At 47.0% G+C, this 26,415-nt stretch overlaps 1 protein-coding gene across 1 annotated transcript in view; it reads left to right on the top strand.

The window, feature by feature from the left end:
* The first annotated feature begins 1,951 nt into the window (after nt 1-1,951).
* Nucleotides 1,952-26,415, top strand: part of LOC143172046 (Golgi phosphoprotein 3-like) — a 69,137-nt gene continuing 44,673 nt past the window's right edge. The window contains exon 1 of the mRNA XM_076361262.1: nt 1,952-2,386. Coding sequence (XP_076217377.1) covers nt 2,174-2,386 — 213 coding nt within the window. The 5' untranslated portion in view covers nt 1,952-2,173. The remainder of the gene's footprint in view (nt 2,387-26,415) is intronic.

Raw genomic sequence — 26,415 nt, 5'->3', positions numbered from 1 at the left:
CAACATCCTTCTCTCTAAACTGGAGAGGTATGGACTTGATGGGTGGACTGTCCGGTGGGTGAGGAATTGGTTAGATGGTCGCATCCAGAGGGTAGTGGTCAATGGCTCAATGTCCAGATGGAGGTTGGTGACGAGTGGCGTCCCGCAGGGGTCCGTATTGGGACCGGTACTGTTTAATATCTTCATCAATGACACAGACAGTGGGATCGAGTGCACCCTCAGCAAGTTTGCAGACGACACCAAGCTGAGTGGTGCGGTCGACATGCCAGAGGGATGGGATGCCATCCAGAGGGACCTGGACAAGCTCGAGAAGTGGGCCTGCGTGAACCTCATGAGGTTTAACAAGGCCAAGTGCAAGGTCCTGCACCTGGGTCGGGGCAACCCCCGGTATCAATACAGGCTGGGGGATGAAGGGACTGAGAGCAGCCCTGCCGAGAAGGACTTGGGGGTACTGGTGGATGAAAAGCTGGACATGAGCCGGCAGTGTGCGCTCGCAGCCCAGAAGGCCAATCGTATCCTGGGCTGCATCAAAAGAAGCATGGCCAGCAGGTCGAGGGAGGTGATTCTGCCCTTCTACTCTGCTCTGGTGAGACCCCACCTAGAGTACTGCGTCCAGCTCTGGAGCCCTCAGCATAAGACAGACACAGACCTGTTGGAGCGGGTCCAGAAGAGGGCCACGAAAATGATCAGGGGGATGGAACACCTCTCCTATGAAGAAAGGCTGAGAGAGCTGGGGTTGTTCAGCCTGGGGAAGAGAAGGCTTTGGGGAGACCTTATTGCAGCCTATCAGTACTTAAAGGGGGCTTATAAAAAAGATGGCGGCAAACTCTTTAGCAGGGCCTGTTGCGACAGGACAAGGGGGAATGGCTTTAAACTAAAGGGGGGGTAGATTTAGACTAGATATAAGGAAGAAATTTTTTACACTGAGGGTGGTGAAACACTGGAACAGGTTTCCCAGAGAGGTGGTGGATGCCCCATCCCTGGAAACATTCAAGGTCAGGTTGGATGGGGCTCTGAGCAACCTGATTTAATTGAGGCTGTCCCTGCCCACGGCAGGGGGGTTGGACTAGATGACCTTTAGAGGTCCCTTCCAACCCAAACTATTCTATGATTCTTCGTAAACAGAGTTTACCTAAAAATATATATCTATATATAAATATTTATATAAATATTCTTTTTATATATTAGGTAATACATATATTTTTTTTTTCAAAGTCTATATATATCTCAATATGGCGAAATGCAATATCCTAATTGCGGACTAAAAAAGTATTGGCCATCCTTGCATCTTACGCACCTTTATTCTGCAGTAAAATACGCTACCTGGAAATGCATATGGGATTTAGCCTTCATAAGTAGTTTTGAGTTTTTGGTGTGCCATGCTCAAAAGGGCTAAAGGTTTGAAAATATGCCTCATCGACAGCAGAGCTGAGGGACTCCATTTACTCGGTTCAAAGTCGAGACTGTTGAGAGCTCCATATGCTCACCTGAGCTTAGTCAATGAGTATATATATATATATATGAAGATATATTCCTGGGGGCCTGTACTAGCAATCAGACATGGTCTTGTGGTTAAAAATGAAATCAAGCAAACTTAAGGTTGTAAATAAGGCGCTTTTAAAGAAAAAAATATTAATTTAAGAGAGTGTACTACCCAGCTCCTGGGTTATGCCACGGCGGGCACTGGCTGGCCGGCCCCCCTCCCCTTTGCTCGGAGTGTTGGATTAACCGTCCTCCACAGCCTCAGGTAACAGTAACAGTCAACAACGGCCGACACCGCCCGCACTCCCTGAGGCCGAGGGGGCCGCGTCACCGGGGCGCCCTGTCCCCACCTCTTGCCCCGCGGGGGGTTCCTCCCGCCCGCGGCCCTTTCCGGTTTCCCCCCCCGCCTGCTGCTGCCACATCCTCCGCTGACATCAGCCCGCGCCGCCATATTGGAAGAGAAGCCACCTCCGTCAGTTCGGCCGTCGCAGGGGGGGGACGCTGGCCCCCACTGCCTCCGTCTCCCCTGCCGTGGTCGAGCCCCGCTCCCCATGATTCCCCCCGGCCGGCCGCTGCCCCAGTGCGGATAGGGCGGAGGCAGGAGCGGCTCCCGTCCCTTCTCTCCCCCTCCCGAGCTGTCGCCAACCCTCTCTCCCCGCGGCGGGCCTTTGCCCTCCTGTCGCCTCTAGCCATGACTTCCCTGACCCAGCGTAGCTCCGGCCTGGTGCAGCGCCGGACTGAGGCCTCCCGCAGTGCCGCTGCCGACAAGGAGCGGGGGGCGGGTGGCGGCCCGGAGGATGAAGGCCGCCGGGACGAGCCCGGTGACGACGAGAAGGGCGACTCCAAGGAAACGCGGCTCACCCTCATGGAAGAGGTGCTGCTCCTGGGCCTCAAGGACCGTGAGGTGCGGCCGGGGCCATGGCGGCGGGGCTGGGGCGGGCCGAGGTGAGGGGCGCTGGGCAGGGGGTGGCTGAGGAGTTCCAGTGGTGCTGGGGGGCCCTGGGGAGGGGGTGCCTGAGGGGACACCGGTTATTCGGGGGCTTATGGAGGTCGTTGATGGGGAAGGGGAGCCTAAGTGGCGCTAGGGTGCGGGTGGGATGGGGGCGAGGATTTGGGTCAGAGGCGTTGCTGGGGATGTGATGTTGCTAGGGGTAGGGGCGCATGCTGGAACAGGCTCGGGATTTTGGAGGAGGTGGGGAAAGTGCTTGGATGTTGGGCGAGAGGGAACCTGGTGGAGATTTAGGATTGCCCTTTGGGTGTAGGGTTCGCAGAGGGGCTCTAACGTTTGTAGCATCTCAAGGAAGGCAGTGTAGGGCTTGGGGAAAGACGGGGACTTGGAGCCTCTGACAGCGTTGGTGGTTGACTTGGAGGCCCTGGTTAGACCTGTGATATTTATACTCTTATACTTATGCGTAGCTCTAATGTGGGAGCCTTGTCTATTTCTATGTATTTTGTTAGACACAACTATATGGTGCTTATGGGGTTCTCAGGTGCCTTAGGATGCTTAGCAGCCCTTTTTAATAAGAGTTTTCAGACTAACGCATGTTAAAAATGTCTTAAACTTCAGGGAGATACATTTGAGAAAAATGGGCCTTGAACGATGAGAAGTGTGTCAAAATGAGGAAATGGCATTATTATGTAATTCTGTGTTTTTACTGAATTTATAGCTTAATTATTGGGTGTCATGATACTGTGAATAACAGTCATTGAGGAAGGTATACTTCTACCAGTGTGCTGGATTTTTTTGTTTCATTTGAAAGAGGTAATCAATATAAAAAGCACGCACAGGTCAGTCCTGTCAGTTTAGTTTGATGTGGTGTATGGTGAAGCATAATATGCCTTTATTTTAGATATGAGTTATAATATGAATTTAATTAAGCAACCTGCTTTTTTTTTTTAGTGATAAGTAAACTAATGAAGCCAGTTCATTGATTTGGGTGGAAGTCTCTTAAAACTGTGCGTGTTTGTGAGCACAGAATAATGGGGGGGGAAAGCTGCTAAGTTATATGTTCTTTGACTGTAACATCTAAATAAATTTGCTGGTTGATAATGAATAGGTTAAAGAGTAGCTTTCCTAGTTAACATTTGGTTTTTTTAATGCGTGTGGGTATATCTGTATATATACCTGCCACAATAACATATTTTATTTCTCCAGTTTATGATACTTTTCACTGTATTGAAATAAGTTATTAGGGAGCTAGTTTGCCTGCTTCAGGTGTGCTGTTTTGTGTTGATCAGATTAGTGCTAAAATGTAGTTTCTTTATTCTTTTTACAAATCTGAATAGCTGGATTTGTTACTGAATTTTATATTTTAATCCTGAAGAGACTTTTCTGAAAGGTGAAATAGGAATTTTGAAAAAATTCAAAATATGGGTGGCATTTTCCCTGATCTTAAGATTTGGCTTTGTGAAATTCATATTATGATGCAGAAGTCTGGGATTTTTTGCCTATTTAACAAATGATTGAGTTTTCAAAAGTCATCTTCGTATCTTTTTAGTGTTCCCCCCCCCCCCAAAAAAAAAAAAAGTTTCAGCAACAGCCTGAATGTCAACTCAAAAGCTCCCAAGTTTTGCTGGAAAATTTCTGAGACAAATGAGTGAAACATGAAGAGGCATCTACTGGGGATCTGCATTTCAGTTGAAGAATGATGTATGAATGTGTTGAAACCTTGACAAAGGTGTGCCTTTTCTCAAATCATAGAATCGTTTAGGTTGGAAAAGACCCTTAAGATCATTGAGTCCAACCGTAAACCTAACACTGCCAAGTCCACCACTAAACCATGTCCCTAAGCACCCCGTCTACACGTCTTTTAAATGCCTCCAGGGATGGTGACTCAACCACTTCCCTGGGCAAAATGTTCAGGGCCTAATAACAGCAAAGTATGTAATGTCTGTGATGAAAAATTCTTTTTTTCATAGTTGCCTATCTTTTTGGTCCTTTTTTTATTCCATGTCCATACATAAATTACAGGCTAGCAGAAGATAGGAGGTGTGGGAGGAGGAGTACCCAAATTCTGTGTGCTACAAGATGCAGTTAAGTGCCTCTTTACTGTGCTGCTGAGTAAATCCTGCTTTTGGGCTCTTTGGAGGACGACATGCTGATTTGGAAGTAGCACTTTGGATACAAGTTGACTTTGTGTTGAAATGGTGTTTATATTTCATGGTTCTGCATGCAGCTGGTGTGGTTATCCCTACTCTTACAGCATGGCTAATCTGTAATCTATATTATTTATTCATGGATAACTTTGAGTGTAGCGTAGTCCCTTCTTTCATGTCAAGCTGTCTAGTGTAGGACAAAGGCAAAAACATTGTTAAAGCCTTTCTAGTGATACTTCTCAGTTTTTCTAAGCGCTCTTAAAAAACAAAGCTGTAACTCTTTTCCTCTCCTGTAGTAAGCTATTTTTATTAAAAATTTTGCATGAAGTATATCTGAGAAAGTATTGCTGTTAATTGCTAGAAGGGAAGTAATCATGGAACTGAAAACTAATGTTTTACGTTAAAGAAAAAGTGGTATTATTTCAAGTGTTCTTTGATACTAAAGTAGTTCAAGTACTGCAGCATTTATCTCAATTAGTTAAGCTACATGTAATGGGCCTTCTTTGCAATGCTAAATTGACCAGGCTAAGTGTTACGGACAGTATATTCAAGAATGACTTTCCTACTCACAGAGCAAATAATTACTACAGCACATGTTCACTTGTGTTGCATTACTGGGGGAATCATAGAATGGTTTCAGTTGGAAGGGACCTCTAAAGGTCATCTAGTCCAACTCCCCTGCCGTGGGCAGGGACATCTTCAACTAGATCAGGGTGCTCAGAGCCCCGTCCAGCCTGACCTTGAATGTTTCCAGGGATGGGGCATCCACCACCTCTCTGGGCAACCTGTTCCAGTCACCACCCTCATCGTAAAAAAATTTCTTCCTTATATCTAGTCTGAATCTGCCCTCTTTTAGTTTAAAACCATTACCTCTTGTCCTATTGCTACAGGCCCTATTAAAAAGTCTGTCCCCATCTCTCTCATAAGCCCCCTTTAAGTACTGATAGGCTGCAATAAGGTCTCCCCAAAGCCTTCTCTTCCCCAGGCTGAACAACCCCAACTCTCTCAGCCTTTCTTCATAGGAGAGGTGTTCCATCCCTCTGATCATTTTTGTGGCCCTCTTCTGGACCTGCTCCAAAAGGTCTGTGTCTTTCTTCTGCTGAGGGCTCCAGAGCTGGATGCAGTACTCCAGGTGGGGTCTCACCAGAGCAGAGTAGAAGGGCAGAATCACCTCCCTCGACCTGCTGGCCACGCTTCTTTTGGTGCAGCCCAGGATACGGTTGGCCTTCTGGGCTGCGAGCGCACGTTGCTGGCTCATGTCCAGCTTTTCATCCACTGGAAGGATGGGAAGGGGAGGAAGCTAGTCTGGAGTAGATGCGTGGCTCAGTTTCCTCTGCATAGACAACATTCTCAATCTGTTTTCTCATAACTTTTAGAAAAGAAAGAAAAAAATAATAGTCAATTTATCATGTGCCACTTTTAACTGGGTTTTTCCCAGCTTGCAAACGGGTCTTAGATCAATTTCAGTAATTTATTTTCTTTCCTTTCAGAAATATTCATAAAATGTTACTGCAGAATGATTTCACATACACATTTCAGGCATAAAAATTACAAGGTTACACATAAAATAGTGCACAACTGTTCTCTTCTTCTAAGTGCATCGTATGTAAGCCTGGATGAGTAGGAGCACATAGGTGTGTGGTACTATGACTAAGCTGTTAGTCTGAGTGCAGACCACTGTTGTGCATGTCAAGTCTTCCCCACCTCCCCCAGTATATCTTATACTAAAATACTGCATTTCAACCCTTCTTTTTTTTCTTTTTTTTCTTTTTTTTCTTTTTTTTTTTTTCCTGTTTGTGATGGACCATTAAGATAATAAAATAGTATGCTTTGTAAGCTAGATCTTTGTAAATGGAGAGCTGTTAAACACTCATAGGTCTCACTATTTGTGGCTATTACAGGATTTATTCATCACATGGGGAAAGTAGGCTATCGGGCTTTTTGCATATCTTTCTGTTGCTGATATTCTTTTAAGCACTTGTAAGCTACTTATTGCTTACATAGTGTTTTAAATTGTGACAACTGTAGAAGAAAAGGCAGAAGAGAGGGATAGTTGTTGTATTTGGGGGCAGATACAGTATATTTATAAGCCCAGAGGAGGGAATTGTAGTTTTAATGTGGCCTAGTTAGTCAAAGTCGGTGAAACTTCCACCTATTTTTAGTCAGCCAGTATTAGACTTGCTTTGCATTAGAAGGACATACCAGATTTGGGTTTTCTTACTGTTTTTAAGAGGAGTGTACTGGGTCTGGCTGGGGTAGAGTTAATTTTCTTCATAGCAGCCAGTATGGTGCTAGGTTTTAGATTTTTAGATTTTTTTTTTTTTTAACCAAAACAATGTTGATAACAAAACAGTGTTGATAACACACCCATGTTTTAACTGTCGCTGAACAGTGTTTGCACAGCGACAAGGCTGCCTGTTTCTCACTCTGCCTGCCCCCAGTGAGTAGGCTCGAGGTAGGCAAGAAGCTGGGAGGAGGGACAAGCCAGGACAGCTGACCCCAACTGACCAAAGAGATATATGCTGTATAGTGTCATAGTCAGCAATAAAAAAAAAAAGGGAGGGGGGTTGGTAGATGGTCATTGCTTGGGGACTGGCTGGGCATTGGTCTGCATGTGGGAGGTGGTGAGTGAATGTCTTTGCATCACATGTTTTTTTTGTTTTGGTTTTTTCACTTTTGTTCTTCCTATTCTCTCCCCCTGTCTCACTGGGGGGGATTGGGGGAGCAGTTGTGTGGGACTTAGCTGCCAGCCAGGGTCTGTCTCACTAGGAGACACTAAATGTATGCAAGGTTTGTGTTGTAAGCTTCTGGTTGTTGTATCTAGGCAGGATGTGAGCTATTTTTCTGATCCTGCTATATTTGCTTACTGCTGTGGGAAGCCTTGGGTTTTTTGAGTGAAATATCTGATGTGGAGGATTTAAGCACCAGTTCTAATTAAACATTTCTTTCAAATAAATGTCAGATTTTATGCTCAGTGACAATAGCTGGTAGTGTAGAAATCAGTTTGCAGGTTATGGAACAAATTAACTGTATCTTTTATTTTGCATAAAGTATGGAGAATAGAGATTGGACCCTGATGGAAGGTGTCTTTGCAAGAACCACGCAAATATTTGAAGTCATTATCTGCACATGTATACACTTAATCATGGTGAAAGTTAGGCTTCTAAGTTTGTCTTTTCATTCCTAAATGAACAGTCAGACTCTTAAGTGTTGATTTGTTCAGGGGTCTCTTAAGGGTTCAACATTGTACATGTATTAGTTGCCTCCTCTTCAGCAAAGTTATGTTTTTTTATTAACTTCATTTTAGTGAAGAGATACGTCTCTATAATGTATGCCTGTGTACATGCTTGAAAAGCTGGACAATAGCATTTGACTTGTGGTGGGTTGACCTTGGCTGGATGCCAGGTGCCCACCAAGCCGCTCTATCACTCCCCCTCCTCAGCTGGACTGGGGAGAGAAAATATAACGAAAGGCTCGTGGGTCGAGATAAGGACAGGGAGATCACTCAGCAGTTACCGTCACAGGCAAAACAGACTCGACTCAGGGAAATTAGTTTAATTTATTGCCAATCAAATCAGAGTAGGGTAATGAGAAATAAGAACAAATCTTAAAACACCTTCCCCCCACCCCTCCCTTCTTCCCGGGCTCAACTTCACTCCTGAATTCTCTACCTCCTCCCCCCTGAGTGGCGCAGGGGGACAGGGAATGGGGGTTGCAGTCAGTTCATCACACGTTGTCTCTGCCACTCCTTCCTCCTCACTCTCTTCCCCTGCTCCAGTGTGGGGTCCCACCCACAGGAGACAGTTCTTCACGAACTGCTCCAGCATGGGTCCCTTCCATGGGGTGCAGTCCTTCAGGAACAGACTGCTCCAGAGTGGGTCCCCCACAGGGTCACAGGTGCTGCCAGGCGCCTGCTCCAGCACGGGCTTCCCACAGGGTCACAGCCTCCTTCAGGTGCGTCCACCTGCTCCAGTGTGGGGTCCTCCACGGGCTGCAGGTTGGATATCTGCTCCACCATTAACCTCCATGGGCTGCAGGGGGACAACCTGCTTCACCATGGTCTTCACCATGGGCTGCAGGGGAATCTCTGCTCTGGCACCTGGAGCACCTCCTCCCCCTCCTTCTTCGCTGACCTTGGTGTCTGCATAGTTGTTTCTCTCACATATTCTCACTCCTCTCTTGTGGCTGCTGTTGAACAGCAGGTTTTTTTTCCCCCCTTCTTAAATATGTTATCACAGAGGTGCTACCACCATCACTGACTGGCTCAGCCTTGGCCAGCGGCGGGTCCATCTTGGAGCCGGCTGGCACCGGCTCTGTTGGACATGGGGGAAGCTTCTAGCAGCTTCTCACAGAAGCCACCCCTGTAGCCCCCCTCGCTACCAAAACCTTGCCATGCAAACCCAATACAGTGCTTTCAGTAGTCAACAGCAGTTGCTGTTTGTTATTTATTCTTAAATGCAGTGGGAGGTTAATCAAATACCTGACAAGTTTCTTGTCAACAATATTGCACTTTGTAGAATATGTATGATTGCTTACCTAAAGTATTTTTAGCATTTGGCTGTCAGAGCACTTCAGAGATTTTCCTCGCTAATTTACTTTCTGTTTATAACTAGACTACAATTTATGTTCCAGTAAAATGGTTAATGATTTAAATTGCATCACAAGAGGAGATCAAGAGGGACTGCAGTCAGCTATCAAAGTCCTCACGTTGTAGTATTCCAATAATAAATATTTCTGCACTCTGGCTTGCTTTTCTTTTGAAAATTAGTATCTGGTTTAAAAAAGTTCTGTAGGTCAGGATGTATCATTAGACGTTCCTGCAACCTTCTGGGTTGAGAAGGTGATGGTTTAATTGAAAGGTAAGATTTGCAGCAAAGAGCTAGCTAGATATAGGTTGACATAGACCCTTATTCTAGTATGAAGAGGAATCCAGTTTATTTTAATTACAAATGAAATATCCAGACTTGAAGTTTGAATATTTTTCCCTTTGTCATGTGAGAAAATCCAAAGTATTCTTCTAGCAGGTGTCTTACTTGAATATTTTGAATATTCACAATTTTGGGGCATGTTGTTTTTATCTTTCTATTATTATTTTTTAAGGATGACTGCTTAGAGGGATGAATGTCTCCTTAAATTATTTTGTCCTCAGAAAAGCATTTTATTTTTTGCAATTATAGAGATAGATAGAACTGTATTTCTTTTACTGGATCTGAAATACCTTTGTACCCATTTAAGAGCTATCTGAAAAATGAATCTCTCAGTTTGTGTGCGCACCTGCCTTCTCTGAATGTGTTCCTGTTAGGTGAAGCTGGGTCATGTCTTTCACCAAATATGTTTTAAAACAGATTGGTCCAGAGAAGCAGTGAAATTCAAAATCCGTCAGACAGTAGATGTGAGAACAATTCTATAAGAAAAATGTAGGGTTTGTCTTTTTATAATCTTCTGGATAATAATAAATTTTATTGAATATTATTGCTGTCAACACCAAAAATCAGGTTTGCATTTCAGGGATACTTGTTGTCTTAGAACCTAAACATGAGAAAAACATTTTGAGCGTGTTCTCATCTTACCATCGTTCTTGTATTCCAGAACTGTGGAGGCTTTGGTTCTTCCCTCTTGTCTTATAGGTCCATAGAGGAGGGAAGGGATTGAAACTACTAATGAAGAATTATTTAAGCAAGACCCTAACCCTGAACGTTATATTTTCAGCTGAGTATGAACGGGTTGGGGTAGGACCACACAGTTCCTTGTCAAAGGAAATTGATTTGGGTCTTGCTAGAGAATACTGCCTCAGAAGCTGAATTTGGGTTTGTGTTTTAATCTGTCTGGCATTGTGCAGTACTGTAGTATCTGGGAGTATAAGACTTTCTTAGAGGTAATAAATCTATAGTTATAGAATATATCAGGTCAGCCTGACCTCGGTGCCGGGGAAGATTATGGAGCAGTTCATCTTGAGGGCGCTCACAAGGCATGAGCGGGACAACCAGGGGATCAGGCCCAGCCAGCACGGGTTCATGAGAGGCAGGTCCTGCTTGACCAACCTGATCTCCTTCTATGACCAGGTGACCCGCCTAGTGGATGAGGGAAAGGCTGTGGATGTGGTCTACCTGGACTTCAGTAAGGCCTTTGACACCGTCTCCCACAGCATTCTCCTAGAGAAGCTGGCGGCTCACGGCTTAGACAGGTGTACTCTGCGCTGGGTCAAAAACTGGCTGGACGGCCGGGCCCAGAGAGTTGTGGTGAATGGAGTTACATCCAGTTGGTGGCCGGTCACGGGCGGTGTTCCCCAGGGCTCAGTTTTGGGGCCGGTCTTGTTCAATATCTTTATCAATGCTCTGGATGAGGGGATTGAGTGCACCCTCAGTAAGTTTGCAGACGACACCAAGTTGGGCGGGAGTGTTGATCTGCTCGAGGGTAGGAAGGCTCTGCAGAGGGACCTGGACAGGCTGGACCGATGGGCCGAGGCCAACTGTATGAGATTCAACAAGGCCAAGTGCCGGGTCCTGCACTTGGGTCACAACAACCCCATGCAGCGCTACAGGCTTGGGGAAGAGTGGCTGGAAAGCTGCTTGTTGGAAAAGGACCTGGGGGTGTTGGTTGACAGCCGGCTGAACATGAGCCGGCAGTGTGCCCAGGTAGCCAAGAGGGCCAATGGCATCCTGGCCTGTATCAGAAATCGTGTGGCCAGCAGGAGTAGGGAAGTGATCGTGCCCCTGTACTTGGCACTGGTGAGGCCGCCCCTCGAATACTGTGTTCAGTTTTGGACCCCTCGCTACAAGAAGGACGTCGAGGTGCTGGAGCGTGTCCAGAGAAGGGCAACGAGGCTGGTGAGGGGTCTGGAGACCAAGTCTTATGAGGAGCGGCTGAGGGAACTGGGGTTGTTTAGCCTGGAGAAGAGGAGGCTGAGGGGAGACCTCATCGCTCTCTACAACTACCTGAAAGGAGGTTGTAGCGAGGTGGGTGTTGGTCTCTTCTCCCAAGTAACTAGCAATAGGACGAGAGGAAATGGCCTCAAGTTGCGCCAGGGGAAGTTTAGATTGGACGTGAGGAAAAATTTCTTTACTGAAAGAGTGGTTAAACATTGGAACAGGCTGCCCAGGGAAGTGGTTGAGTCCCCATCCCTGGAGGTATTTAAAAGACGTGTAGATGAGGCGCTTAGGGACATGGTTTAGTGGGCATGGTGGTGTTGGGTTGACGGTTGGACTCGATGATCTTAGAGGTCTTTTCCAACCTCAATGATTCTATGATTAGACTTATAGATTAATATATGTGTATTGAAAAGTAATAGAGAATCTCTAGGTCATTAAAGCACATGCATAATTTGACCATGTCAGCTTTTCTTGTTTGAGACTTATTCACTGTCAGCTGCAGCTTCTGTGCTGTGGTTACACTCATCTTCAGGTAGCTAAAATTAAAATAACCTGCATTGGAAAGAAAAGAACAGATTTTTTTGATCCCCTGAAGGTGAAAATGCATCAGTTCATATAAGAAGATACCTGTGGTGAGAGCAGCCTAATTTTACCTTGAAGGTTCAAATAATTTTGGACATTCCAACCTGTCTTCGACGAATGTCGCAATGAAGCTTTTCCTTTTTCTCCTCTTCCATCATTATTTTCTATTGTTTGCGTTTTCCCCCAACTTCTTAGGAATGTTTAGTTATGCTGGTAAAAAGACTTTTAATTGGTTCTCACTAGAGTTTAAGGTGCTTTATATGTTTACAGTCTCTTTAAGGTTACTTGAATAGCTGAATCAGAGCTTTATAGAAAACTGTATAAGGACCTAGTTAAGGAGGAACAAATGCTGGTTGGCTGTACAACAGGATCTAAGGGCTTCAAATTATCAGAATAAATAGGCAGTTAGTTCTCCTAGTATTGACCAGCTTTTCTGTTTGGCATTGAGAACTTGGAAAAGTTTGTGGGTTGTTTTTTTGTTGTTGTTGTTTTTGTTTTTTGTATTTTGTGTTCATTTATATAAGACCTGTTTGCTTATTTTTATGTTGAGAAGCTTCTTGCTAGAAGAATAAACTTAAGGTACACTTTTAAAAAGTTCACCTATTTCTAATATAAGAATTTCCTGCTCTGAAAAAGGACGTGGTTGAAGTTTTAAGGATTAACTTGAAAAGTCAGGTATCAGACTTGTTGGACAAATACTTCATAAAATATGCTCAATATTAAATTAAACATGTATAGCATCAATCTTGCTGACTTCCACCCCGTTCAAGAGATTCAGAAATTGTATTAGTTATTCCTTATAGAATTATGATGTTCCTAAATAAAATACTAGCTTTTAAGAGTTTTTCTATCTAAAGAATCCATAAACTTTCTAATCAGCAATTTTACTTTCAGCTAAAAGGATAGGAACCACAGAATCATGTAAAGGTGTCAGAAGCTGACCTTCACTTACTCTTCTTTGTCCTCTCCTACCCCTGTCTGCTAGCATTTCCATTTAATTGTATGACTTGACATGAATATCCAAGAGGATGTAGTGTTTCTGTTGTACAAGAATACTGATGATAGATGAATTTGGAATTCATAAAAGGAAGCTTTTGGGTCAAGAGAAAGGATTGAAATTCTATGCTAAAACATAACTTATAATAAACCAGGTACTTTCATTATACTTTATATATACATACTGCTTGAATTTTGTATTTTACCTCTTTGGATTTGGGAACAGTTTTAAGGAGATGTGTTGTAGAAGTTCTTCAGGTGATTTCAGCTGCTTTCAAAAAACCATAGAATCATAGAATAGTTTCGGTTGGAAGGGACCTCTAAAGGTCATCTAGTTCAACCCCCCTGCCGTGGGCAGGGACATCTTCAACTAGATCAGGGTGCTCAGAGCCCCGTCCAGCCTGACCTTGAATGTTTCCAGGGATGGGGCATCCACCACCTCTCTGGGCAACCTGTTCCAATGTTTCACCACCCTCAGTGTAAAAAATTTCTTCCTTATATCTAGTCTATATCTGCTCCCCTTTAGTTTAAAGCCATTCCCCCTTGTCCTGTCGCAACAGGCCCTGCTAAAAAGTTTGCCACCATCTTTTTTATAAGCCCCCTTTAAGTACTGATAGGCTGCAATAAGGTCTCCCCAAAGCCTTCTGTTCCCTAGGCTGTAAAACCCCAACTCTCTGTCGTGGTTTAACCTCAGTCGGCAACTGAGCACCACACAGCCGCTCGCTCACTCCCCCACACCCCCGGTGGGATGGGGGAGAGAATTGGAAGAGCACAAGTGAGAAAAAACTCATGGGTTGAGATAAAAACAGTTTAATAATTGAAATAAGATTATAATAACAATAATGTAATAATAATACACAAAGCAAGGGATGCACAGTGCAATTGCTCACCACCCGCCGACCGATGCCCAGCCAGTCCCTGAGCAGCGGCCCCCCCGGCCAGCTTTCCCCAGTTTATGTACTGAGCATGATGTCACATGGTATGGAATGTCCCTTTGGCCAGTTTGGCTGTGCCCCCTCCCAGCTTCTTGTGCACCTCCAGCCTTCTCAGTCGGTAGAGCATGGGAAGCTGTAAAGTCCTTGGCTAGTGTAAGCATTACCTAGCAACAACTAAAACATCGGTGCATTATCAACTTTGTTCTCATCCTAAATCCAAAACACAGCATTGTACCAGCTACTAGGAAGGAAATTAACTCTATCCCTGCTGAAACCAGGACAGTATCCACCCCTTATTCTATACCATCTGCGTTACGCTCAAGTCTCATATTTTCCAGTACGTTTCCATTAATCACCACCCCTTTTCCTGGGATTCTTTTAATATATATACACACACAGAGATATCATTCCCTTCGTCTGTGGGCCATCCCTCTAAAATGTTCGGTGAGTTCATTTATTCCATGACTTCGGGCTCCATCTGTCATAATAATCTTCCAGGGCAGGAAAGATGGAGATGGTATGTGGTGTTGGATTGTTTCATGTTGAAGTCAGTTCTGGTACCATCATCACTGTGCTTTGCTGGGTTTCATTGAAGTTCATTCTTCATTAATCTGGGTGATTCTTATTGTAATATCATTGGTATGGCATATAATATTATGTAGCACTTAACATCACATAATTCAGACCATTGGCTATTCTCACCCAAAATCAAATCCCCTTGAGGTACACATCGGACTTCCCCATCCTCCCGCATCACCCACCAAGGGCACCCAGGTCCTTGAGCAAAAGCAATCCCACGGACGGGTTTGCCATTGCCTGAGGCAGGAATAACCCAGACTGTCTTCCCCAGCATATTTATGTGCACTACAGGGACTTTATTCCCATGTACAGTACATACAAGTTTTGACTGGGCAGGGCCTGCTCGATTGGCAGATCGCCGAGTGTTGACTAACCAGGTGGCCTTTGCTAAATGTGTATCCCAATGTTTGAATGTCCCACCACCCATTGCTCTCAGCGTAGTCTTTAACAGTCCGTTGTATCGTTCGATTTTCCCGGAGGCTGGTGCACGATAGGGGATGTGATACACCCACTCAATGCCGTGCTCTTTGACCCAGGTGTCTATGAGGTTGTTATGTTGTTGATCACGTCAACTGGGATCTGACGACGTCCATCTTGCCATTTTATTCCTAAAAACTAGATCTGCTGTGCAAGTCCCTTGACCTTACTTTGGTGTATGGCAAATCCGGCCTTCAGCAGGATTTGGACTATTTCCTTCCCTTTTTCAAAAACTTCCCCTGCTCTGTTGCCCCACACAATGATGTCATCAATGGATTGCAAGTGATCTGGAGCTCCACCCTGTTCCAGTGCAGTCTGGATCAGTCCATGGCAAATGGTGGGGCTGTGTTTCCACCCCTGGGGCAGTCGGTTCCAGGTGTACTGGCCGCCCCTCCAAGTGAAAGCAAACTGTGGCCTGCACTCTGCTGCCAAAGGGATTGAGAAAAACGCATTAGCAATATCAACTGTGGCATACCACTTGGCTGCCTTTGACTCCAGTTCGTATTGAAGTTCTAGCATGTCTGGCACAGCAGCACTCAGCGGTGGCATGACTTCATTTAGGCCACGATAGTCTACTGTCAGTCTCCACTCTCCATTAGACTTCCGCACTGGCCATATGGGACTGTTAAAGGGTGAGCGAGTCTTGCTGATCACTCCTTGGCTCTCCAGTCGACGAATCAGCTTATGGATGGGAATCAGGGAGTCTCGGTTGGTGCGATATTGCTGCCGGTGCACCATGGTGGTGGCGATTGGCACTTGTTGGTCTTCGACCTTCAGCAACCCCACAACAGAGGGGTCCTCCGAGAGACCAGGCAAGGTGGACAGCTGTTTAATTTCCTCCGTCTCCAAGGCAGCTATACCAAAAGCCCACCAGTACCCTTTTGGGTCCTTGAAATACCCTCTCCTGAGGTAGTCTATGCCAAAGATGCACGGAGCCTCTGGGCCAGTCACAATGGGGTGCTTTTGCCACTCATTCCCAGTTAGACTTACTTCGGCTTCCAATACAGTTAGCTGTTGGGATCCCCCCTGTCCAGAAATACAGATGGGTTCTGCCCCTATATAGCTTGATGGCATTAGGGTACACTGTGCACCGGTGTCTACTAGAGCCTTATACTCCTGTGGGTCTGATGTGCCAGGCCACCGAATCCACACAGTCCAGTAAACCCAGTTGTCCCTTTCCTCCCCCTGGCTGGAGCCAGGGCCCCTCTAGTCCTGGTCATAGTATCCATTACTCACTTCTTGTAAATGAGAATCAAAAGTTACTTTATTAAGATCGGAAGAAAAATTAGCTCTTCTACTTTGTCTGGGGAACTGCTTGCTGGAAACTGGAGCAGCAATTTTCCTGGAAGAACCCCCTTCTGTGATTGTTTTCCCTTGCAACTCACGTACCCGTGCCCCTAGGGCTGCAGTAGGTTTTCCATCCCGCTTCGTCATGTCCTCTCTGTGGTCACGTAGGTAAAACCACAGGGTGCCCCGTGGTGTGTACCCTTTATATTCTCTCTCTTGAGCAAAAGAACGCTGACTCCTAATAGCCGAGATACGGGTCCATACAGGTGGGGAGTAGGACTTATCCTCTCTGAGTTGCTGGACCTCCTGGGACAGTTTCTCCACAGTCGAGATGAGGGAGGAAGAGATCCTTTCTTCGTATTGCTGGAGTTGGCCAGCCAATGCATCCACTGTTTGTCCCTCTCCGTCTTTCCAGGTCATCACTGCCAACGAGTTGGCATACGACGATGGTGCGCTCCGTACAAACTTCCGCCACATGGGTCATGTGCACTTGACTTCATCTGGATCTTTGGATAGCTGTTCGTTTTTCAAGTCACCATAAATCATCTCCAGCTGTCCTGGTTTCGGCAGGGATAGAGTTAATTTCTTTTCTAGTAGCTGGTACAGTGTTTTGGATTTAGGATGAGAACAAATTTGATAACGCACGGATGTTTTAGTTGTTGCTAGGTAATGCTTACACTAGCCAAGGACTTTTCAGCTTCCCATGTTCTACCGACTGAGAAGGCTGAAGGTGCACAAGAAGCTGGGAGGGGGCACAGCCAAACTGGCCAAAGGGACATTCCATACCATGTGACGTCATGCTCAGTTCATAAACTGGGGAAAGCTGGCCGGGGGGGGCCGCTGCTCGGGGACTGGCTGGGCATCGGTCGGCGGGTGGTGAGCAATTGTACTGTGCATCACTTGCTTTGTGTATTATTATTATTATTATTATTATCATATTATTATTATTATCATTTTATTTCAATTATTAAACTGTTTTTATCTCAACCCACGAGTTTTTCTCACTTGTGCTCTTCCAATTCTCTCCCCCATCCCACCGGGTGGGGGGGGAGTGAGCGAGCGGCTGCGTGGTGCTTAGTTGCCGACTGAAGTTAAACCACGACAGTCCTTTTTGGCGCCCAACGTGGGGCTTGAAGGGTTTGAGATAATAACAGGTTAACCGGAGTGTATTAAAGAACTTATATCTGTTAGTAGTTGTGGGTCACAATGTTGGTTTCTCTGTTCTCGATATTGATTTGTATAATCTGCATCGCGCTCTTTTTCCTGCTGTACATGTTAAAGATTGGTGTTGGGTTTTGCAGTTTGCTGTGGTCTGCAGTGAATAGTAATGTCTCGCTTGTGAGGTTTGTTTTTAGAACATTGACCTTGACGTTAGTGTGGTATGTAAACTTCGCAATGAAGCCATTACTGTACCACGGAGATCATTTCGTGGAGACAACTAGCAATTGCAGTAACTTTTCTGAGAGTTTTTTTTCGGAGGAAATAGATAATGGCAGGGTCACTACCTTCTTCTATAATGTTTCCTCCTTCATTACAGTAATTTTTCAGTATTTTGAACATCCTTGGGCAGTTAAGATACTTCTATTAATACTTCTTGGGAATACTGTTTCAGTTTTGTCTAAAGTTGGTAAGCAATTTAAGAATATCATCCAGAGATCTGCCCCAAGGCTGAATAATTATGAGTGGCAGGGTGTGTGGGACAAGATGGGCAAGTACCTAGGCCAATGGGCACCCCCAGTGTTTTGGAACTTCACCCCTGAGCAAGTGCAGAATCCTGAAAAGTTAGTAGAATATTTGGAAAAAGTATGCTGTCACCCTGGCAACTCCAGAGAGATGCAGCTCATTGCAACGTGCTGGGGCCTGGCCCATGCCTACCGAGCCCTGTTCAACACCATTCAGTGCCCTCAAAGGGAAGGGAAGGTCTCTGGCTCTGACAGTAAAACGACACGCACTGCGGCCACTCAGACCCGGGCAACGCGCCCTGCGGCCACTCCGACCCCAGCGACAGGCCGTGCAGCCGCTCAGACCCCGGCAACAGGCCCTGCGGCCACTCAAACCCGGGCAACACGCACTACGGCCACTCAGACCCCAGCGACATGCACTGCGGCCACTCAGACCCCGGCGACATGCACTGCGGCCACTCAGACCCCGGTGACATGCACTGCGGCCACTCAGACCCTGACGACATGCACTGCGGCCACTCCAATCCCGGCGACATGCACTGCAGCCACTCAGACCCCGGCGACATGCACTGCGGCCACTCAGACCCCAGCGACATGCACTGCGGCCACTCAGACCCCGGCGACATGCACTGCGGCCACTCCAATCCCGGCGACATGCACTGAGACCACTCAGACCCCGGCGACATGCACTGCGGTCACTCAGACCCCGGCAACAGGCCCTGCGGCCACTCAGACTCCGGTGACATGCACGTGCACTGTGGCCACTCCAACCCCGGCGACAGGCCCTGCGGACACTCAGACTCCGGTGACATGCACTTGCACTGTGGCCACTCCAACCCCGGCGACATGCACTGCGACCACTCCAACCCCGGCAACAGGCCCTGTGGCTGAACCAAAGAACCAGCCTGTGCCGGTATCAGTCGCCCCTGTACACAAGAAGAAATTTTGGAAGCGGAAGTCGGCTCGTTTAGTAAGGGAGGAAGAAGCTTCTTCTAAAAGGGAACCGGAGGAAGAACTGTACGAGTACCCTGGAGAAGGGCCATCACGAGAACGGGAGGAGGAGAGCCGGCTGCTGATCGGGGAGGAGGAAGAGGAAGAACTCATAAACGAGGCAGTGACCACCCGATCTCTATCCCTGAGTGAGCTGCGAGATATACGAAAAGATTTCAGCCGTCGTCCAGGTGAGCATATTGTCACCTATCTGCTCCGAGGCTGGGATAATGGGGCCAGTAGCCTGGAATTAGAGGGTAGGGAAGCCAAGCAGCTGGGATCCCTTTCTAGGGAAGGGGGCATTGATAAAGCAATTGGAAAAGGGACACGAGTCCTCAGCCTTTGGAGGCGACTCTTGTCAAGCGTGAAGGAAAGGTATCCCTTTAAGGAAGATGTCATATGTCGCCCAAGCAAGTGGGCCACCATGGAGAAGGGTATCCAGTTTCTGAGAGAATTAGCTGTGCTGGAGGTGATTTATGGTGACCTGAGCAATGAACAACTATCCAAAGATCCAGACGAAGTCAAGTGCACACGACCCATGTGGCGGAAGTTTATAAGGAGCTCACCATCGTCATACGCCAACTCATTGGCAGTGATGACCTGGAAAGATGGAGAGGAACAAACAGTGGATGAATTGGCTAGTCAACTCCGGCAATACGAGGAAAGTCTTTCTTCCTCCCTCGTCTCGGCTGTGGAGAAACTGTCCGAAAAACTGTCCCGGGAGATCCAGCAACTCAGAGAGGATAGGTCCTACTCCTCACCTGTACGGACCAGTATCTCGGCTATTAGAAGTAAGCGTTCTTTTGCTCAAGAGAGAGAATATAAAGGGTACACACCACGGGGCACCCTATGGTTTTATCTGCGTGACCACGGAGAGGACATGAGGAAGTGTGATGGGAAACCTACCGCAGCCCTAGGGGCACGGGTACGCGAATTGCAAGGGAAAACAATCACAGAAAGAGGTTCTTCCAGGAAAATTGCTGCTCCAGTTTCCAGCGGGCAGTTCCCCAGAGAGAGTAGAAGGGCTGATCTTACTCTTGATCTTAATGAAGAAACTTCTGACCCGTACGTACAAGAAATGAGAAACGAGTACTGTGATGAGGATTAGAGGGGCCCTGCCTCCAGCCAGGGGGAGGAAAGGGACAACCGGGTTTACTGGACTGTGTGGATTCGGTGGCCTGGCACATCAGACCCACAGAAGTATAAGGCTCTGGTAGACACTGGTGCACAGTGTACCCTAATGCCATCAAGCTATATAGGGGCAGAACCCATCTGTATTTCTGGGGTGACGGGGGGATCCCCACAGCTAACTGTATTGGAAGCCGAAGTGAGTCTAACTGGGAATGGGTGGCAGAAGCACCCCCTTGTGACTGGCCCAGAGGCTCCGTGCATCCTTGGCATAGACTACCTCGGGAGAGGGTATTTCAAGGACCCAAAAGGGTACCGGTGGGCTTTTGGTATAGCTGCCTTGGAGATGGAGGAAATTAAACAGCTGTCCACCTTGCCTGGTCTCTCGGAGGACCCCTCTGTTGTGGGGTTGCTGAAGGTCGAAGACCAACAAGTGCCAATTGCTACCACCACGGTGCACCGGCGGCAATATCGCACCAACCGAGACTCCCTGATTCCCATCCATAAGCTGATTCGTCGACTGGAGAGCCAAGGAGTGATCAGCAAGACCCGCTCACCCTTTAACAGTCCCATATGGCCAGTGCGGAAGTCTAATGGAGAGTGGAGACTAACAGTAGACTATCGTGGCCTAAATGAAGTCATGCCACCGCTGAGTGCTGCTGTGCCAGACATGCTAGAACTTCAATACGAACTGGAGTCAAAGGCAGCCAAGTGGTATGCCACAGTTGATATTGCTAATGCGTTTTTCTCAATCCCTTTGGCAGCGGAGTGCAGGCCACAGTTTGCTTTCACTTGGAGGGGCGTCCAGTACACCTGGAACCGACTGCCCCAGGGGTGGAAACACAGCCCTACCGTTTGCCATGGACTAATCCAGACTGCACTAGAACAGGGTGGAGCTCCAGAACACCTGCAATACATTGATGACATCATCGTGTGGGGCAACAGAGCAGGAGAAGTTTTTGAAAAAGGGAAGGAAATAGTCCAAATCCTGCTGAAGGCCGGTTTTGCTATAAAACAAAGTAAGGTCAAGGGACCTGCACAGGAGATCCAATTTTTAGGAATAAAATGGCAAGATGGACGTCGTCAGATCCCAATGGATGTGATCAACAAAATAACAGCCATGTCTCCACCAACTAGCAAAAAGGAAACACAAGCTTTCTTAGGCGTCGTGGGTTTTTGGAGAATGCACATTCCAAATTACAGTCTAATTGTAAACCCTCTCTATCAAGTGACCCGGAAGAAGAACGATTTCAAATGGGGCCCTGAGCAACGACAAGCTTTTGAACAAATTAAACGGGAGATAGTTCATGCAGTAGCCCTGGGGCCAGTCCGGGCAGGGCAAGAGGTAAAAAATGTGCTGTATACCGCAGCCGGGGAGAACGGCCCTACCTGGAGCCTCTGGCAGAAAGCACCAGGGGAGACTCGAGGTCGACCCCTAGGGTTTTGGAGTCGGGGATACAGAGGATCCGAGGCCCGCTATACTCCAACTGAAAAAGAGATATTAGCAGCATATGAAGGGGTTCGAGCTGCTTCAGAAGTGATCGGCACTGAAGCACAGCTCCTCCTGGCACCCCGACTGCCGGTGCTAGGCTGGATGTTCAGAGGGAGGGTCCCCTGTACACATCATGCAACTGATGCTACATGGAGTAAGTGGGTCGCACTGATCACACAACGGGCTCGAATAGGAAACCCCAGTCGCCCAGGAATCCTGGAAGTGATCATGGATTGGCCAGAGGGCAAAGATTTTGGAATATTGCCAGAGGAGGAGGTAACGCGTGCTGAAGAGGCCCCAATGTATAATGAACTACCAGAAAATGAGAAGCAATATGCCCTGTTCACTGATGGGTCCTGTCGTCTTGTGGGAAAGCATCGGAGGTGGAAAGCTGCTGTATGGAGTCCTATGCGACAAGTTGTAGAAACTGCTGAAGGAGAAGGTGAATCGAGCCAATTTGCAGAAGGCCATCCAGCTGGCTTTAGACATTGCTGACCGAGAAAAGTGGCCAGTGCTCTATCTCTATACTGACTCATGGATGGTGGCAAATGCCCTGTGGGGGTGGTTGCAGCAATGGAAGCAGAGCAACTGGCAGCGCAGAGGCAAACCCATCTGGGCTGCCGCATTGTGGCAAGATATTGCTGCCCGGGTGGAGAACCTGCTTGTAAAAGTCCGTCACGTAGATGCTCACGTACCCAAGAGTCGGGCCACTGAAGAACATCAAAATAACCAGCAGGTGGATCAGGCTGCTAAGATTGAAGTGGCTCAGGTGGATCTGGACTGGCAACATAAGGGTGAATTATTTCTAGCTCGGTGGGCCCATGACACCTCAGGCCACCAAGGAAGAGATGCAACATATAGATGGGCTCGTGATCGAGGGGTGGACTTGACCATGGACACTATAGCCCAGGTTATCCATGAATGTGAAACATGCGCTGCAATCAAACAAGCCAAGCGGTTAAAGCCTTTTTGGTATGGAGCACGATGGTTGAAATATAAATATGGGGAGGCCTGGCAGATCGATTATATCACACTCCCACAAACCCGCCAAGGCAAGCGCCACGTGCTTACAATGGTGGAGGCAACCACCGGATGGCTGGAAACATATCCCGTGCCCCATGCCACCGCCCGGAACACTATCCTGGGCCTTGAAAAGCAAGTCCTATGGCGACATGGCACCCCAGAAAGAATTGAGTCAGACAATGGGACTCATTTCCGAAACAACCTCATAGACACCTGGGCCAAAGAGCACGGCATTGAGTGGGTGTATCACATCCCCTATCATGCACCAGCCTCTGGGAAAATTGAACGATACAATGGACTGTTAAAGACTACACTGAGAGCAATGGGTGGCGGGACGTTCAAACATTGGGATACGCATTTAGCAAAGGCCACCTGGTTAGTCAACACTCGGGGATCTGCCAATCGAGCAGGCCCTGCCCAGTCAGAACTTTTACGTACTGTAGATTGGAATAAAGTGCCTGTAGTGCACATAAAAAATATGCTGGGGAAGACAGTCTGGGTTATTCCTGCCTCAGGCAGAGGCAAACCCATCCATGGGATTGCTTTTGCTCAAGGACCTGGGTGCACTTGGTGGATAATGCGGGAGGATGGGGAAGTCCGATGTGTACCTCAAGGGGATTTGATTTTGGGTGAGAATAGCCAATGATCTGAATTATGTGATGTTAAGTACTAATTATAGTTATAATAGTTATACTAATAATACACAGATATACTAATAATACTAATAATATTATATGCCATACTAATGTTATTACAATAAGAATCACCCAGACTAATGAAGAATAACTTCAGTGAAACCAAGCAAAGCACAGTGATGATGGTACCAGAACTGACTTCAACATGGAACAATCCAACACCACATACCATCTCCATTTTTCCTGCCCTGAAAGATTATTATGACAGATGGAGCCCGAAGTCATGGACTAAATGAACTCACCGAACATTTTAGAGGGATGGCCCACAGACGAAGGGAATGATATCTCTGTGTGTGTGTATATATATATATATATAAAGGGGTGGTGATTAATGAAAATGTACTGGAAAATATGAGACTTGAGCATGACGCAGATGGTATAGAATAAGGGGTGGATATTGTCCTGGTTTCGGCAGGGATAGAGTTAATTTCTTTTCTAGTAGCTGGTACAGTGTTTTGGATTTAGGATGAGAACAAAGTTGATAATGCACCGATGTTTTAGTTGTTGCTAGGTAATGCTTACACTAGCCAAGGACTTTACAGCTTCCCATGCTCTACCGACTGAGAAGGCTGCAGGTGCACAAGAAGCTGGGAGGGGGCACAGCCAAACTGGCCAAAGGGACATTCCATACCATGTGACGTCATGCTCAGTTCATAAACTGGGGAAAGCTGGCCGGGGGGGGCCGCTGCTCGGGGACTGGCTGGGCATCGGTTGGCGGGTGGTGAGCAATTGTACTGTGCATCACTTGCTTTGTGTATTATTATTATTATTATTATCATATTATTATTATTATCATTTTATTTCAATTATTAAACTGTTTTTATCTCAACCCACGAGTTTTTCTAACTTGTGCTCTTCCAATTCTCTCCCCCATCCCACCGGGTGGGGGGGGAGTGAGCGAGCGGCTGCGTGGTGCTTAGTTGCCGACTGAAGTTAAACCACGACACCAGCACAGCTAATTCCCTCAGGAACTGGATACCCCTCTCCATGGTGGTCCACTTGCCTGGGTGACATATAACATCTTCCTTGAAGGCATACCTTTCCTTCACCCCTGACAGGAGTCGCCTCCAGAGGCTGAGGGCTTTTGCCCCTTTTCCAATCGCTTTGTCAATGCCCCCTTCCCTGGAAAGGGATCCCAACTGCTTGGCTTCTTTACCCTCTCATTCCAGGCTACTGACCCCATTATCCCAGCATCCGAGCAGCCAGGTGACAATATGTTCGCCTGGACGATGGCTGAAATCTTTTCGTATATCTCGCAGCTCACTCAAGGATAGAGATTGGGTGGTTACCGCCTCGTTTATGAGTTCTTCCTCTTCTTCCTCCCCGAGCAGTTGCCGGCCCTCCTCCCCCTGTTCTCGTGATGGCCCTTCCCCAGGGTAGTCTGCCTCGTACACTTCTTCCTCCGGCTCCCTCTTAGAAGAAGTTTCTTCCTCCCTTACTAAACGAGCCGACTTCCGCTTCCAAGATTTCTTCTTGTGTACAGGGGCGACTGATACCGGCACAGGTTGGCTCTTTGGTTCAGCCATAGGGCGTGTTGCCAGGGTCTGAGTGGCCGCAGTGCCTGTTGCCTGGGTTGGAGTGGCCGCAGGGCCTTTTGCCGGAGTCTGAGTAGCCGCGGGGCCTGTCACCGGGGTCGGAGTGACCGCAGTGCGTGTCGTTTTACCGTCAGATCCAGAGACCTTCTCTTCCGTTTGAGGGTACTGAATAGTGTTGAACAGGGCTCAGTAGGCATGGGCCAGGCCCCAGCACGTTCAATGATCTGCATCTCTCTGGAGTTGCCAGGGTGACAGCATACTTTGTCCAAATATTCTACTAACTTTAGACAAAACCGAAACAATATTCCCAAGAAGTATCAATACAAGGATCTGAACTACCCAAGGATGTTCAAAATACTGAAAAGTTACTGTAATGAAGGAGGAAACATCATAGAAGAAGGTAGTGACCCTGCCATTCTGTATTTCCTCCGTTAAAAAACTCTCAGAAAAGTTACTGTAATTGCTAGTTGTCTCCACGAAATGGTATCTGTGGTACAGTAACCGCTTCATTGCGAAACTTACATACAACACTAAGGTCAAGGCCTATTTTCTAAAAACAAACCTCACAAGCGAAACATCACTAATCACTGCAGACCACAGCAAACTGCAAAACCCAACACCAATCTTCAACATGTACAGCAGGAAAAAGAGCACGATGCAGATTAGACAAATCAATATCGAGAACAGAGAAACCAACATTGTGACCTACAACTATTAACAGATATAAATTGCTTAATACGCTCCGGTTAATCGATTGTTATCTCAAACCCTTCGTGCTCCACGTTGGGTGCCAAAAAGGACTGTCGTGGTTTAACCTCAGTTGGGAACTGAGCACCACGCAGGTACTCGCTCACTTCCCCCCGCTCCCCCGGTGGGATGGGGGAGAGAATTGGAAGAGCACAAGTGAGAAAAAACTTGTGGGTTGAGATAAAAACAGTTTAATAATTCAAATAAAATGATAATGTAATAATAAAAGTATACTACATAAAGCAAGTGATGCGCAGTGCAATTGCTCGCCACCTGCTGACCGATGCCCAGCCAGTCCCCAAGCAGCGGCCCCCCCGGCCAGCTTTCCCCAGTTTATGTACTGAGCATGACGTCACATGGTATGGAATGTTTCTTTGGCCAGTTTGGCTGTGCCCCCCTCCCAGCTTCTTGTGCACCTCCAGCCTTCTCAGTCGGTAGAGCATGGGAAACTAAAAAGTCCTTGGCTAGTGTAAGCATTACCTAGCAACAACTAAAACATTGGTGTGTTATCAACTTTGATCTCATCCTAAATCCAAAACACAGCATTGTACCAGCTACTAGGAAGGAAATGAACTCTCACCCTGCTGAAACCAGGACACTCTCTCAGCCTTTCTTCGTAGGAGGTGTTCCATCCCCCTGATCACTTTTGTGGCCCTGTTCTGGACCCTCTCCAACAGGTCCGTGTCTGTTTTATGCTGAGGGCTCCAGAGCTGGACACAGTACTCTAGGTGGGGTTTCACCAGAGCAGAGTAGAGGGGCAGAATCACCTCCCTCGACCTGCTGGCCACGGTTCTTTTGATGCAGCCCAGGATACGATTGG

The sequence above is a fragment of the Aptenodytes patagonicus genome, chromosome W (assembly GCF_965638725.1).
Source record: "Aptenodytes patagonicus chromosome W, bAptPat1.pri.cur, whole genome shotgun sequence".
Lineage (NCBI taxonomy): Eukaryota > Metazoa > Chordata > Aves > Sphenisciformes > Spheniscidae > Aptenodytes > Aptenodytes patagonicus.
The sequence above is the reverse complement of the archived record's forward strand: the minus strand, read 5'-3'. Positions and strand labels throughout refer to the sequence as shown.